The sequence below is a fragment of the Abramis brama genome (genome assembly GCF_963993115.1).
Source record: "Abramis brama genome assembly, chromosome: 17".
NCBI classification, from domain to species: Eukaryota; Metazoa; Chordata; class Actinopteri; order Cypriniformes; family Leuciscidae; genus Abramis; species Abramis brama.
Genome location: NC_139979.1, coordinates 2,286,718 through 2,301,947, shown reverse-complemented (window position 1 = coordinate 2,301,947; position 15,230 = coordinate 2,286,718). Strand labels below are relative to the sequence as shown.

Below are 15,230 nucleotides of genomic sequence, written 5' to 3'. Positions count from 1 at the left end.
CATAACTGTTTTATTTTGATCAATGTTGTTATTATCAATGTTGATTATTTTCAACATTGATAATAATCATAAATGTTTCTTGATCATCAAATCATCATATTAGAGTGATTTCTGAAGGATCATGTGACACTGAAGACTGGAGTAATGATGCTGAAAATTCAGCTTTGATCACAGGAATAAATTACACTTTACTATATATTCATATAGAAAACAACAATTTGCAATTGTAATATTTAACAATATTACTGTTTTTTTTTTGTTTTTTTTTGTTTCACATAAATACAGCCATGATGAGCAGAAGAGTCTTCTTTCAAAAAATAAAAATAAATGTTTTGAATAGTTTTACAGCAGATTTAGTTCACAAGAAACTGATAGTCATGACCTAAATATGATTTTCGTTTACAATAATTAATACTAAAATCTGGCATAATTAACAGTGAAGTGAAGGAAAAGTTTCCCAAAAGAAAAATACTCTGATAAAGTACAGATACTCTTTCTCTGATGTGTGTGTGTGTGTGTGTGTGTGTGAACTGCAGAAGCGAGCTGGATTCAGGAGCAGGAATGAAGCGTACTCAAACACTCAGATCTGCAGCTCTTCAGTGATTGACAGCTGTCATCGTGTCTGGAGACGCAGCGGCCTCTCAGGTCAAACGTGACACATGCAAAGATGACCTTTATGAATCATAAGCTGATTATGTGCATCTGAAGAACACGTGTTAACCTGATGCTAGATTGCAATATGTCAATGCACGCACATAGATGATTTACCTCATTTGAATCTGTGCACTTTACATTTACATTTATTCATTTAGCAGACGCTTTTATCCAAACGACTTACAAATGAGAGCAATAGAAGCAGTTAAACTCACAGTAGGACAACAATATGACCCTTCTCACACACTTTAGTGTGTGTGATCTTCACTACTTTTTCTGGTTATTCTTTTTTGTTTGGACAAAACATACATATGAATTAAAATACAGTTTAAATATTAAAATTAGTAGTTTATTTTTTCCTAACTAAATGAATTTTAGACAATGTATTGCTCCCACTCAGGACATGTTAAAATAGACAGAGGAACACTTAACAAAATTCAGAAGATTTATATATATGTGTGTGTGTGTGTGTGTGTGTGTGTGTGTAGCCTTTATTATAACATTGTTTGTCTTTCTATATTTTATGGATGTTCAGTGGGGCCCAAAAAATGAAACTTTAACCCTGCAAAACAAAATAAAGTTTAAAACTGAAAAGAAATATTTAGTATTCTGTGCTATTTCTAGGACACTAATCAAATGTAAGAATACAAAATGTGTTGCTTCAATGCATTTAGGGGTGTGGTCCTGGTCAAGACAATCTCCTGAACTCCAAACTGAATGTCAGAATGGGAAAGAAAGGTGATTTAAGCAATTTTGAGCGTGGCATGGTTGTTGGTGCCAGACGGGCCGGTCTGAGTATTTCACAATCTGCTCAGTTACTGGGATTTTCACGCACAACCATTTCTAGGGTTTACAAAGGATGGTGTGAAAAGGGAAAAACATCCAGTATGCGGCAGTCCTGTGGGCGAAAATGCCTTGTTGATGCTAGAGGTCAGAGGAGAATGGGCCGACTGATTCAAGCTGATAGAAGAGCAACTTTGACTGAAATAACCACTCGTTACAACCGAGGTATGCAGCAAAGCATTTGTGAAGCCACAACACGCACAACCTTGAGGCGGATGGGCTACAACAGCAGAAGACCCCACCGGGTACCACTCATCTCCACTACAAATAGGAAAAAGAGGCTACAATTTGCACGAGCTCACCAAAATTGGACAGTTGAAGACTGGAAAAATGTTGCCTGGTCTGATGAGTCTCGATTTCTGTTGAGACATTCAGATGGTAGAGTCAGAATTTGGCATAAACAGAATGAGAACATGGATCCATCATGCCTTGTTACCACTGTGCAGGCTGGTGGTGGTGGTGTAATGGTGTGGGGGATGTTTTCTTGGCACACTTTAGGCCCCTTAGTGCCAATTAGGCATCATTTAAATGCCACGGCCTACCTGAGCATTGTTTCTGACCATGTCCATCCCTTCATGACCACCATGTACCCATCCTCTGATGGCTACTTCCAGCAGGATAATGCACCATGTCACAAAGCTCGAATCATTTCAAATTGGTTTCTTGAACATGACGATGAGTTCACTGTACTAAAATGGCCCCCACAGTCACCAGATCTCAACCCAATAGAGCATCTTTGGGATGTGGTGGAATGGGAGCTTCGTGCCCTGGATGTGCATCCCACAAATCTCCATCAACTGCAAGATGCTATCCTATCAATATGGGCCAACATTTCTAAAGAATGCTTTCAGCACCTTGTTGAATCAATGCCACGTAGAATTAAGGCAGTTCTGAAGGCGAAAGGGGGTCAAACACAGTATTAGTATGGTGTTCCTAATAATCCTTTAGGTGAGTGTATATACCGGTATATATATATACACACACCGTATATGCATGTGCATTGTTGTATATATATATATATATGTATATATATATGTGTGTGTATGTGTGTGTGGTAGTAGGTTCACAGCCCATTATGGCTTTTCAGCGTCCTCTAGTGGATAAGATATGAAGTGCAATAAAGAGGCATGACAACAAATGACAAGTAAATATTTATTTACTTTATAATGATATGTTTCAAATAGATATACACAACTATACATACTGCACTGTTATTTTATAAGGAACTGAAAAACATGGACACAGCAGAGCTGAACGCGGGAGTAGTACGTCATTTTCCTATTGGTTATAGGCTGAGAAATGTTCATTATTGTCAAGCTGTTTCCAAATGCATAGAGTAAACCGGGAGCAGTGCATCCCAAAATAACTGGGATTTTAAAATGGTTTCCCTGCTCTGCGATCATCACCGAGAAGAAAAACAAAACCCATGTCCGTAGATGTGGCAAAGAGTGATAAGGCAATCTGTACAAAGATCCATAAATATACTCCATCTCTTTCACTTGTGCACGAAGCGTACTTTTGTTCACGTCCACTATACATGTTTTCCGCTGCATAATGGAAGACTTATAACACCTCTCTGTACGTGGTCTATATAAAAACCTCATTTAAAGTGACTGCTCTCCGCCCGTGCACCGTTATTATGGTGTCAGGGGAGCATTAATACCCCATCTGTTCCTCGACACCTCGTGCAAAAGCATCGTCCTGTTATACAGGCTAAAACGATGCCAACATGCTGCTAGAAACAGACATACATTCAAAAAAATAATAATAATCACATCTTATATATATTTCTACAACACATAATCAATCTTTTAAAGAAGACTTACTCTTTTTGAACTAGATACGACGTAAAGCTGCTCTTATACGAATAGCCATGCGTTAGCAGCGATTGCACATAATGAAAAGACGATATGCTACTAAGGAAGAGTCTAGTGTTTTACCAAAAAAAAAAAGAAAAAAAGTGAAACGTAGACAACCTTTGCTTGTGCGTAAATGAGCAAAATCACAATGATATCTAATACAGCTTTCAAATCATCTGAAAGTTTCTGAATGCAACTCTTTATTCACAAAACGATCGAGTAAAAAAAGCCTGTTAAATACATTCAAGAGTAAAAATTGTACAGCCCAGATTGGTCAGACGGAGAGTAAAGGGAAGCACCGTTGTGTTTAAGGTTGTATTTTGAAGGCTAGCAGCTCCTCCGAGTGCATGTTATTGAGCGAGCGCAGTTCGGGAAGCTTTAGGAGAAGCTTGGTGAAGATGGCGGCTTCGTTCGAGTGGTTCTTCATGATCAGGTTCCTCAGAGCTCTGATCAGGGTCTCCTGAAGGGCCTCCACGCCACTTACGTTCTCGATGGCCGATCGGTCTGCAAGGGCATGCAGAAATGCTCAAGTTAGATGAAAGTTGCATGCTTGTAACCAATATTTGTGTGCCAATATTTATAAATAGCATAAATGTATTTTTTATTTACATACATTTTTTATTTTGGCTATAAATGTATTATAATTATAAATAATAAATTAATTGCAACATTTTATTCTTTATTTATATTAAATGTATATTTTTGTCTATAAATAGATTTATAAATTTAAAATAAATAATTTATAAATAATAAACTAATAGCATAAATGTATTTATTTATTTTGTCACTAAATGTATTTATACATAATTTATTAATAATAAATTAATAGCAAAAAATGTATTTTCTATTTACATTAAATTTATATTTTGTCTATAAATGCATTTATAAATTTTAAAATAAATAATTTATAAATAATAAATAGCAAAAATGTATTCTTTATTTACATTAATAATACATTTAAATGTGTTTATATATATTATTATTATTATGTGTTTATATATTATTATTATTATTATTATTATATAAATTATTATTAAAAATAATTTATATTAATTTAAATTTTAAAATAAACTTTAATTTTAGTTTAAGTTTTAGTAATTCTTGATGGCCGGTCTGCAAAAGCATGCAAAAAAATAAATAAATGTATATATACAACTTTTTTTATAAGAATTATTAAAATTACAGTATTTTATAATTATTAAAAGCAAAACCAATCTGTATCAATAAATCGTTTAGTATATAATTACATCTAAACTATAATACCCAATACGTGTGTGCTGTTTGCACTGATAGAAATTCAAGATTAAAATAAAAATTAAATATAAAATTGTATATAAAAAAATTAATACTTTTTTTTAGTTAAAAAAATAAATAAATATTTTTCTAAAAATAATTTATATTAATTAAAATAATCTTAATAAAACAAATAAAATAAAATAGGTTAATCTATAGTATTTAAATAAAAATGTTAATAAACTGCACGCTCATATGTTTTTGCACGCTGTACCTGCAGACACCAGCACCACCGCAGAGAACAGGCTCATCTCCTCCTCGTTGAGCTGCAGGACTGAGAGCTTCTCGCTGAACTCAAACATGCAGTTAAGAAGCTCTCCGGCGCCCATCGAGTGCAACAGATCCACACTGTACTTCGTCCCGCTGAGGAAGGTCACCGTGCGCTCCTTCACGTCGAACAACGGCACAAAACGCACCATCAGAACCTGAGCGGAGGGAAACAGGAGAACGTTATACACTGCGATTTATAATAGTCCTTTACGACTGTTGCTTGTCAAACATGATCATCACTGTAAGCCATGTCACACTGTAAGATCTCATTAATGTCACACTGTAAGATCTCAGTTGTCATTAATGTTGCACTGTAAGATCTCAGTTGTCATTAATGTCACTGTAAGATCTCAGTTGTCATTAATGTCGCACTGTAAGATCTCAGTTGTCATTAATGTCACACTGTAAGATCTCAGTTGTCATTAATGTTGCACTGTAAGATCTCAGTTGTCATTAATGTCACTGTAAGATCTCAGTTGTCATTAATGTCACTGTAAGATCTCAGTTGTCATTAATGTCACACTGTAAGATCTCAGTTGTCATTAATGTCACACTGTAAGATCTCAGTTGTCATTAATGTCACACTGTAAGATCTCAGATGTCTTTAATGTCACACTGTAAGATCTCAGTTGTCATTAATGTCACACTGTAAGATCTCAGTTGTCATTAATGTCGCACTGTAAGATCTCAGTTGTCATTAATGTCGCACTGTAAGATCTCAGTTCTTTAATGTCACATTGTAAAAGATCTCAGTTGTCATTAATGTCACTGTAAGATCTCAGTTGTCATTAACGTCACACTATAAGATCTCAGTTCTTTAATGTCACATTGTAAAAGATCTCAGTTGTCATTAATGTCACTGTAAGATCTCAGTTGTCATTAATGTCACACTGTAAGATCTCAGTTGTCTTTAATGTCACACTGTAAGATCTCAGTTGTCATTAATGTCACACTGTAAGATCTCAGTTGTCTTTAATGTCACACTGTAAGATCTCAGTTGTCATTAACGTCACACTATAAGATCTCAGTTGTCATTAATGTCACACTATAAGATCTCAGTTGTCATTAATGTCACACTATAAGATCTCAGTTGTCATTAATGTCACTGTAAGATCTCAGTTGTCATTAATGTCACACTATAAGATCTCAGTTGTCATTAATGTCACTGTAAGATCTCAGTTGTCATTAATGTCACACTGTAAGATCTCAGATGTCTTTAATGTCACACTGTAAGATCTCAGTTGTCATTAATGTCACACTGTACGACAGTCAAGACGCGTTAAAAACGTATGCATGCAAGAAAACTTGTCCATAGTTTTACATCATAAATCAATGACGTTCGGTGACGTTGGCTACAAAGAAATCTCTAAAGTTAATTTTGGTCATGGCTTGTCTTGAAAAACAAAGACAATTTGACGGCCGTCGTAGGAGAAGTCAAACTGCAGGACTGAGAGTCAAATCTTATGACAATAACAGAATTTTGATGGATTGAAAATTAACCGGCTGTCGGTGAACATGTCAAACTAACGATCAAAGACTTCAGATTTTAGCCTAGGATCAGAGGAATCTTTTGGGATTTGCAAAATTTGTCTCAGTCAGTCAAATCGTGGCCAAAATCGCACAGTGTGAACCGGCTTTAGGAGTCTGATGGACAGATTCTGCTGACTGAAATGCGCCGGGAGTCGTGTTGCTTTACCTCGAATGTTCCCGCCTTGAGGAGGTTAACCTGGTCATGTTGGGAGAGCTCCTGGAAGCCAGGGATCCGCTTGGCAAATTCCACGACTTCTCGTACAGCAGGGATGAAACTCTTGGAGAAATCCTCCCAGATTTCATGACCAGGCTTGCAGGGGTCGACGAAGGGGGAGACGCTCATGGGACACACCTGAGAGAAGACCAACAGAGTCAAATTTAGTGCTAAAATGGTTCTGTTTCTATTGGGCTGGGAATCATTGGTGTGCTATCATTGGACAGTGGCTGTCTCTCAATGTATTCTTCAGCGATCTTGCGTCCTTGTGTTCTCATACTACGTCATCATCAACCGTTGAAGTTCAATTGACCATTCGCAAAGACCCGCCCCCTTTAGTTACTGTTGCTATGTCCGACAAGCCACGCCGCTCTCACGCCACACCATGTTCTCACGCAGTGAAAAATACATTGCGGAGCAGAGAGGACACAACGCGCTGACAGACAGGACAGACCAGGTTACTTTTGATATGAAACAAAGTCTCAACTTTCAAATTTGGTAATTTTTTTACGAAATTTAAACAATAAATACCGTTTTGTGGCTCTTTAATGTGTCTGACAGATCGCTGTAGAGCCTCAGTTAAAGCTGCTCGTGAGACGATAGTCATAGATCTAGTTAATTTATAGCATCAAATAAACATGAATGAACATAAGAATGAATGTTGTTTTAACCGTGGAAAGACGTCAGGACTACACTCCGTTTTTCAAGTTCAAATCCTCCAACGTTAATCTACTAACTCAACTGACTTATTTGTCGGAAAAAAATGGCGGATTATAATTGGTCAGATTGTCTGTCAATCAAACACTCTGAGAAGGGTCAATTGCAATACTCAAGTGTGCAAGTACAGAGGACGCATGAAAGTCAGTGCCAAGATGTGTTGATATCGAGGATGCATCGAATGTAGACTTGAGAGAATCGAACCGTTAAAAATCCCAGAAGACTGACCTGTAACCTTTAAACTTCTCGGTTCACACTTAAGAGATTCCCGCTGCAAGCTCGAAATACGTGACAGCTCGTGAAAGTAAGTAGACATTTGTCCGTCTATTTTGCTTAATTTTAATAAAGTGACAAAGACCTTAAGAAAACGGCATATTTAAAAGAATCGTTTGAACATTGACAAAGCATATGTAACACACAGGCTACTCATTTTCATAAATGCACACGGTAATATAAAAAAGATATAAACTTATATGAGAACAATGTCTATAATATTATGAAAGAAATAGGTTGTGACATTTGTTTGTGATGTTATGTTGTTATGTTATATTTATTGTGCTTTAATCGTTAATCGCTATTTGCCGAGATGGTCAGTTAAGTTCGTTCTTTTGCATTCTTGGAATTATGGAATGTGTTCTTCGCAAAGAATGCAATCCCATAATGCATTGTGTCGAGCTTGAATTTTATTTAATTTTTTTACATTTATGAATGCATTAGCAGACGCTTTTATCCAAAGTGACTTACAAGAGGAACAAAAGCACCAGGTGAATAGGCTTGGTGACAACGATCAATCAGTTCCAAAAAAATTAATACTTAACCTGTGCTAATTGAAAGCAAAGAAGCTGAAAAATATTGAATCCAGTATTTGATGATAATATCTAGCACAATGAACGATTTACAAGCAACGATTTTGACCAGGAGAAGGATTTTCAACACAGCACAAGGCGTTAAGAAAAACAGTTTTTAGTAGTAGTTTCTTTAAACTTTCTTTAAACTAGTTTTAGTTAACAATAACACCACTGATCCTACATTATTATTGCTAATATTGATGTATAAAGAGTAGAAGGTCACTAACCAGATGTCGTCTGTTTCCCCCCGTCTGGAGTTTGTTTATGTTGTTCCCGTGGAAAGACAAGTTTTCCGGCTGACGAATGCAAGGGCTCTGAACGCACGGCTGGGTCACATGATACGCCGTCACATGTTCCCTGTAAGATCCAGGCGTTTCGGAGCCGGATGAGCTGAACATGAACAGATCCTTACGGGGAACGAGTCCGTTGCTCACCGAATCCTCCTCTCCGCTGTCCGAGGAACAAGACGAGGCTGTGTCCATGGGAGCGCTCGACTCCGAGTCCCGGGACAGATCCGAGGAGGACCGAGGAGAAGCCGGCGGAGACAGGGAAGCGGAGCTGCTGGTCTCGATGGCACACGGGACGTGAAGCATGTGCTGAAGCTGACTGTTGTTCATCATGTTATTCATGGCCGTCTGCATCTCCAGGAGCATCCGCTGCTTCTCCCGCTTCGGGATGCGTCCGAATCGCACAGCTGAAAAAAAGACAGATTGTTTATTGAATTGTGCCTTTTTGCATGTTCAACTTATTAGTGCGTTTAATGTTGCTGTTTGAGCATGAGTTATTCTCTATATCAGAGTCAGTGTTTCTGAACTCCCTGAAACGCCTCCATTGTAGTCTTGAGTTTCTTCCGGGAACGAACACGTCACAATATTCCTCATTTAAATAATTAATATGCAGAATAAAGGGGCGGGGCCTGGTTGAGTTAGTTAGTAGTGTGTTGAAACCATAGAGTGTAAAGAAATACGGATGTAGAGTCCGTGACGTCACGCATAGTGTTTCTGAAGATTTGAAAATCTGAAATATTTTTTGAAATATTTTTGAAGCCCAAAGTGGGCGGAGCCGGTGGTCGCCATCTTGGCAGCGTCACTCCCGGATAAACGAAACTGGGCAGCGAGGCGGATTAGCTGAGGTGACGTGACGCTAACAGACAGCAGACAAACGGCTAGTAGTGACATCAGCGGCAATCCACCTGTCACTCAAGTGGCCACACCCTTAATTATGCAGAACTTTAAGGCTTAATATAATTTAAACGGATGAGTTATAAAAAAATTCATCCCCCTCACAGTCGTCATGAAGGGGCTAAATTAGCTATATAGACCAAAAACACTTTTTGCACCAGGCTGTAAACACATTTTTTTCTGCTGTAAAGTTGGGCATTTTAACATGGGGGTTGATGGGATTGACTCTCTTTTGCAGCCGGTCTCTAGTGGCCAGTCGATGAACTGCAGTTTAAGTCACTTCCGTATTGGATTCAAGAGAGAGACCAGAAGGTTGCCGCTTGGTTGAAACTGGAGGTTATGGTAAGGGGCGGGACATTTCCCAAACACACTCGAAGTGCTTGACCAATCACAACACACTGCTCCAGCCGACCAATCAGAGCACAGTGTGCTTTTCAGAAGGAGGGGCTTCATAGAGACAGGAACTAAACAGAGCGTTACTGACAGACTGGGAAGAAAGGAGCCGCAACAATGGAGAATATGGAGAAAATAGCGTGTTTTTGAATATAATCAAGCATGAAAACCTTTCTAGTAGAGCCTAAAAACAAAATCAAGACTTTGAATAAGGGCAGAATAGGTCCTCTTTAAGATTCAATGCTTTGAGTTCTTCCCCGTTGAACAATTTTTCTGCTTGACTAGTAAAAAAGTTGTTGTGCAAGTCCTAATGTCAACATCACAAAAGCTTGAGCTCGTAAGAAAGAAGAATATGCTTGAAACTCACCGTCTCGCGACATCCCGACAGATAAACACTTCTTGAAGCGGCACTGCTGGCAGCGGTTGCGGTTTATCCGCACAATAGTGCAGCTTTCCGTCTTCAGGCATTTCTTATACTGAATATTCTGCTGGATGCTTCTTCTGAAGAAGCCCTGTAAAAATAATCAGTCCAATTATTCTCTAGCAGTGCTTAGTTTTATTTATATACTATTATAGTATTTATATAAATAATATTACGGGTCTGTTCCAAATACTACAAAGTAAATCAAGTTTGACTTGATTTGAAAGTATGCATGCAGTGCTGCTCTAGAATTTGGCTAAAAGGTTTGTTTTCGCATTGTGATCGTGCCAATGATGCCTTAAGATGCGCCATTACCTGTACGGTACGTGTTTTGGAACGGACTCAAACTGTTAATGGATCCTGAGAGAAGCGTGTCCTTACCTTGCAGCCTTCGCAGGCGTGAACGCCGTAGTGGAAGCCCGAGGCCACGTCTCCACACACTTTACACAGTAACACCATTCCATTGAGCTCTGGAAAATATGCATGTAAGAGTCAAATCCAGTGCACAAAAACATGCACAAATTGATTTCAATTATGCATTTCCTAGATTACAGAATGTTGTTATTGTTCGTGCTTGGTTACATGAAAATTGGTTATGCTGTATCTTAAATCTGACGATCTTGCATTTGTTTTATTGTAAATGCTTGATGAAGGTCATGGGACTGAAACATTGCTAAATGTTTTTTGCAAGTTGGGACAGTGTGTGGGATTTCTTTTTCTAGTTTATTGATACGCACCTATCAATTATTTGCAGATGTACTAGGTCAATTGTTTATTGACTAGATTACAATTATTGACTAGATGATAAAAAAAAAAAAATGCAATGTCAAAATGACTATTGAATCCCATATAAAGCTGATTCATGTAACTCACTGGTGATGCTGCTCTTGGCAGCGAGGCTCTTGTCGCGTGGGTGAAGGCGCTTCGACAGCAGGCCAGCGCTGGGCAGGTCTGTGATACGACTCGGTTTAGTGGGCAGAGGTGGGGATTGGCTGTTAGAGCTGTCACTCATGCAGGACTCAAGGCTGGAGGCGGAGCTTGAGGAGCAGACGTAGGCTATCACGCCTCCTTGGAAATAATAATAATAAAAAAACATTTAGCCTACAAGAGTATAGGCAGTTATGCACAGTACTAAACATGCACAAATTGATATACATATATGCAATTCCTAGTTAAAATGTTTTTAAAAAAATATTGGAAAATTCTTATTAATAATGAAAAAAGCAGATTTTAATACCCCTTTGTTTTAGTTTTTTGTTCTACTGGTCTAATAATGAATCTAATAATGTTCTTATTTGTATGGAATCTTGTTTCTGCCACTAATAAAAAGGTAATTACTTTACATCTTGGAATTTGGACTTTATTTCTCAGAATTCCGAGATTACGCCTTGGAATTCTAATTTTATTTCTCAGAATTCTGAGTTTACATCTTGGAATTTGGACTTTATTTCTCGGAATTCTGAGTTTACATCTTAGAGGTCTGACTTTTTGTTTCCGCCACGGAATAAAAAATTAAAAAAGGTTTAAAAAGTACTTCATATTGCAGCTCTATCACAACTTGGACTTTTCTCCAAATTGCAAGTTAATATCACAATTCTGAGTTTATTGAGCTTTTCTTCTGTGAACAAAAACTTTAAATTGTGAGATAAAAAGCTGCAGTTACCCTTTACATTTTTTATTCTGTGGCGGAAAATGAGCTTATTATATTAAAACCAAATCTTATACAGGCAAAAATCCCATTACAAATGAAAATGTACTGAAACTGTTATACTCGTGATACAGTTTATCCTGCTTCACTGCCTTTCATTCACATATTGTATAACTGCGTTATGTAAACTTACATCAATGGATCTATGCTATGGTGAAATCACAAGAAATATGCTTGCATGACTTTTTTTATTATTATATTAATTATATATTTATATAATCTTGTAAAGTTCCCATGTTGGACGAACTTCCCTATTTTAGACAGCTCATGGTGACCCAGTTTTAAATGAATGAAACGGCAAAGCATTGTTTAATTACACTATATAGACTGTAGCACTAGTACCATGGTTAAATTATGGTAATCATTGAGTATAATTTTTTTTTTTTTTTTTATTAAAATTATTATTATTTTTTTTAATTTATACCATCAATGTATTTTTATTGGGTTAAGCAGTCAAAGATGTACACTATATGCATACATGTGTGCATAAATTTTGTATTCTACACTAACCGGCTGTGCCTTCACAAACACAGAGTAAAAATGTGCTTGAGATTTTTTAAAAGGACATGGGAGGTTACCTAAATTACCCTTAGTTTCTCAGACCCACCCACACGTGGACCTCTCGTGTTTTGTACGGGAAGAATATCTAGGTCACTAGCTGTCTACTGCCTCCCTCACGTGGTACTGCAGAGTCTCGCGTCAGGGCAGTGTGCTAAATTATGCAACCGCCCGGTTTCGACCAATCAGAGATTACGCATCGGGCACGTCACGACCAATCAGCGGCCGAGCCTCGTCTCCTTGTACACACATGCACATGACTGAGCCATGTGAGGTCGAGAATTCTAGTACTTGGAGTACTGAGTGGGCGTGACGTCACGGGCACTCCTAACCCACATACACTGTTTGACGTGCACTACGTTGCAGCAATGCACTGCAAGCAATCGAAAGCATATCAAAGGCGCTTTAAATCACAAAATAAAATAGACACAAAATAGAATAAGATAAAATATACTTTGTGATACAGTAAAAGAGGCTTAAAGCTTTAATAATATGTCAGGGGGAAGATATTACAATAATTTGTACACATAAATCAGTAAAGATATGCACAACAGAATGAGGGTTAAATGTAGATTAAAAAATAAATGTAATTTTTTTTAAATCAAATATCAACAGCAACACATGCTATCAAATAAGATGACAAGATGACAAATAAGATTTCTAATAAAATTATTTTTATAGGGATTTCGCTCAAAATAGCTGATATTTGAGAGGAACTACATATTTTCAACATGTCTGAGTCTAGAAATCATTCTTATTCCTTAATACTTGCCGGTTTTTCCATGACAGTGGAAATCTTATATAGGCTATATCAAAATATCATCTGATATCATCACTGTTGCAATTGTAAACATTTCATTTCTTCAAATAACAGGAGTGGCCTGGTTTTCCTTATCATGCTAAACACGTAATACATAAAATTGTGAATTAATAACATAATAAATAATAAATATAAGCAATAATAATGACACGTCTTACCTTGCTTTGTAGATTGCATGTTTTCAGTCTTCAGACTCCTGATATCTATAATTATACCTGTCAGTAGTCTAATAATTCCAGCCTGAGCGCTTTATGTGTAACTCGAGCCGATCGGATCCAGTGTTTGTTCAGATCATTCAGTGTTTCATCTGTTCTCTCGAGCGTTCGACTCACAATGGAACGAAAGGAACTCCCAGGTCTCGCACGAGCACTCAGAACTCAATGTTCTCTCGCTGGTGTTTCCATCTCTGGCTCCTCCCCTTTAACCCAGTGACACACTTTCACCCTTCCAGCGGCGAAACCAGCGCATCGTATGGCAAGCCGTTTTAGCTTTTATTCATCACCAGGGTATGCATTCTTAATATCAACAATTTTTACTAGTTAAAATGCCAATCTTGATATCAGGAATTGCATTTCTATGGCAAGCCGTTTTAGCTTAAATTGTACCCAGCGTTACTCGTCGTAATTGCATTTTTACTAGTAAGAATTAAATTAGAGAGCTCTACAATTCAGTTCTTACTAGTAGCAATTACAATTAGAGAGCTCTCTTATTCAATTATTACTAGTAAAAATTACAATTACAAAGCTCTCTAATTCAATTCTTACTAGTAACAATTCCAATAAGAGAGCTCTACAAATGAATTTTTACTAGTCATATGTCTCCATTGACTTCCATTCATTTTTAATTACGGAGCTCTGCAATTCAATTATTACTAGTAACAATTACAATTACAGAGCTCTCTAATTGATTTTTTACTAGTAAAAAAAACGAATTAAAGATATGTATAATTGCAGAGCTCTGTAATTGAATTAAAGAGCTCTGCAATTGCATTCTTACTAGTAACAATTCAATTGTAGAGCTCCGTAATTAAAAATGAATGGAAGTCAATGGAGACATAGTAAAAATTAATTTGTAGAGCTCTCTAATTGTAATTGCTAGTAAGAATTGAATTGTAGAGCTCTCAAATTTAATTCTTACTAGTAAAAATGCAATTACGACGAGTATCGGTACAATTTAAGATAAAACGGCTTGCCATACATTTCAACTAAAAAAAATGTTAATTCTTGATATCAACAATTAAATTTCAACTTGTAAAAACTATAACTCTTAATATCAGTAATTGTATTGTCACTAGTTAAATGTCACCATAGGCCGCCATTCAAATTCAATTGTTGATATCAAGAATTGATTTCTTACTGGTTGAAATTCCAATTTCACATTATCAGAAATACAATTCTTACTAGTAAAAATCATAATTTTTAGATATCAATGATTGCGTGGTTAATAGTGCAAATGTCTGTTCTTGATATCAACAGTTGGAATTGCTACTTGTAAAAGTAGCATTTGTAAAAAAATTCAATGTACGTTTTTGATATCATGAATGTGATTGTTACTTTTTTTAAAGTCAACATGAAATCAAAATTGACATTATTTTAACGGAGTATTGCGATGTTTATTATAAATCATCCGTGCACATCATTATTGTTTTAAATTCATGTTCCTGGTAATCTTGAATCAGAATAACAGCATCTTCTCTTCTCTGATGACGAGGGCGTGGCAACCTGTCAATCACATGAGATCCACCAATAGCAAACCACAACCATCCAATCAATTCCCCACAGACAAAATCAAGCCCCGCCCAACATTTGTTCTTACTTGAGAAGCATTTCACTCGATAAACGGCACAGTAGGGAAGAAAAGTTTTTATTCAATAACACACAAGAATTACATTAATATATTACATTTTAAAATCCCCTTGTAC

General features: G+C 36.8%; 2 protein-coding genes across 2 annotated transcripts in view; one reads left to right on the top strand and one right to left on the bottom strand.

The window, feature by feature from the left end:
• nek10 (NIMA-related kinase 10) overlaps positions 1-1,203 on the top strand; it is a gene marked incomplete at its 5' end in the record, with an annotated part of 77,749 nt that extends 76,546 nt beyond the window's left edge. Inside the window, one exon of the mRNA XM_084088016.1 lies at positions 537-1,203. The remainder of the gene's footprint in view (positions 1-536) is intronic.
• Positions 1,204-2,635: 1,432 nt separating this feature from the next.
• nr1d2a (nuclear receptor subfamily 1, group D, member 2a) lies at positions 2,636-13,707 on the bottom strand. Its single transcript, XM_084089275.1, has 8 exons — positions 13,468-13,707; positions 11,097-11,291; positions 10,605-10,693; positions 10,170-10,314; positions 8,456-8,922; positions 6,616-6,801; positions 4,864-5,074; positions 2,636-3,860 (listed from the first exon to the last, which is right to left on the bottom strand). Exons 1-8 carry the CDS (start codon positions 13,484-13,486, stop codon positions 3,664-3,666), a joined length of 1,509 nt encoding a protein of 502 aa, XP_083945401.1. The 5' UTR covers positions 13,487-13,707; the 3' UTR covers positions 2,636-3,663.
• Between the last annotated feature and the right edge of the window lie 1,523 nt (positions 13,708-15,230).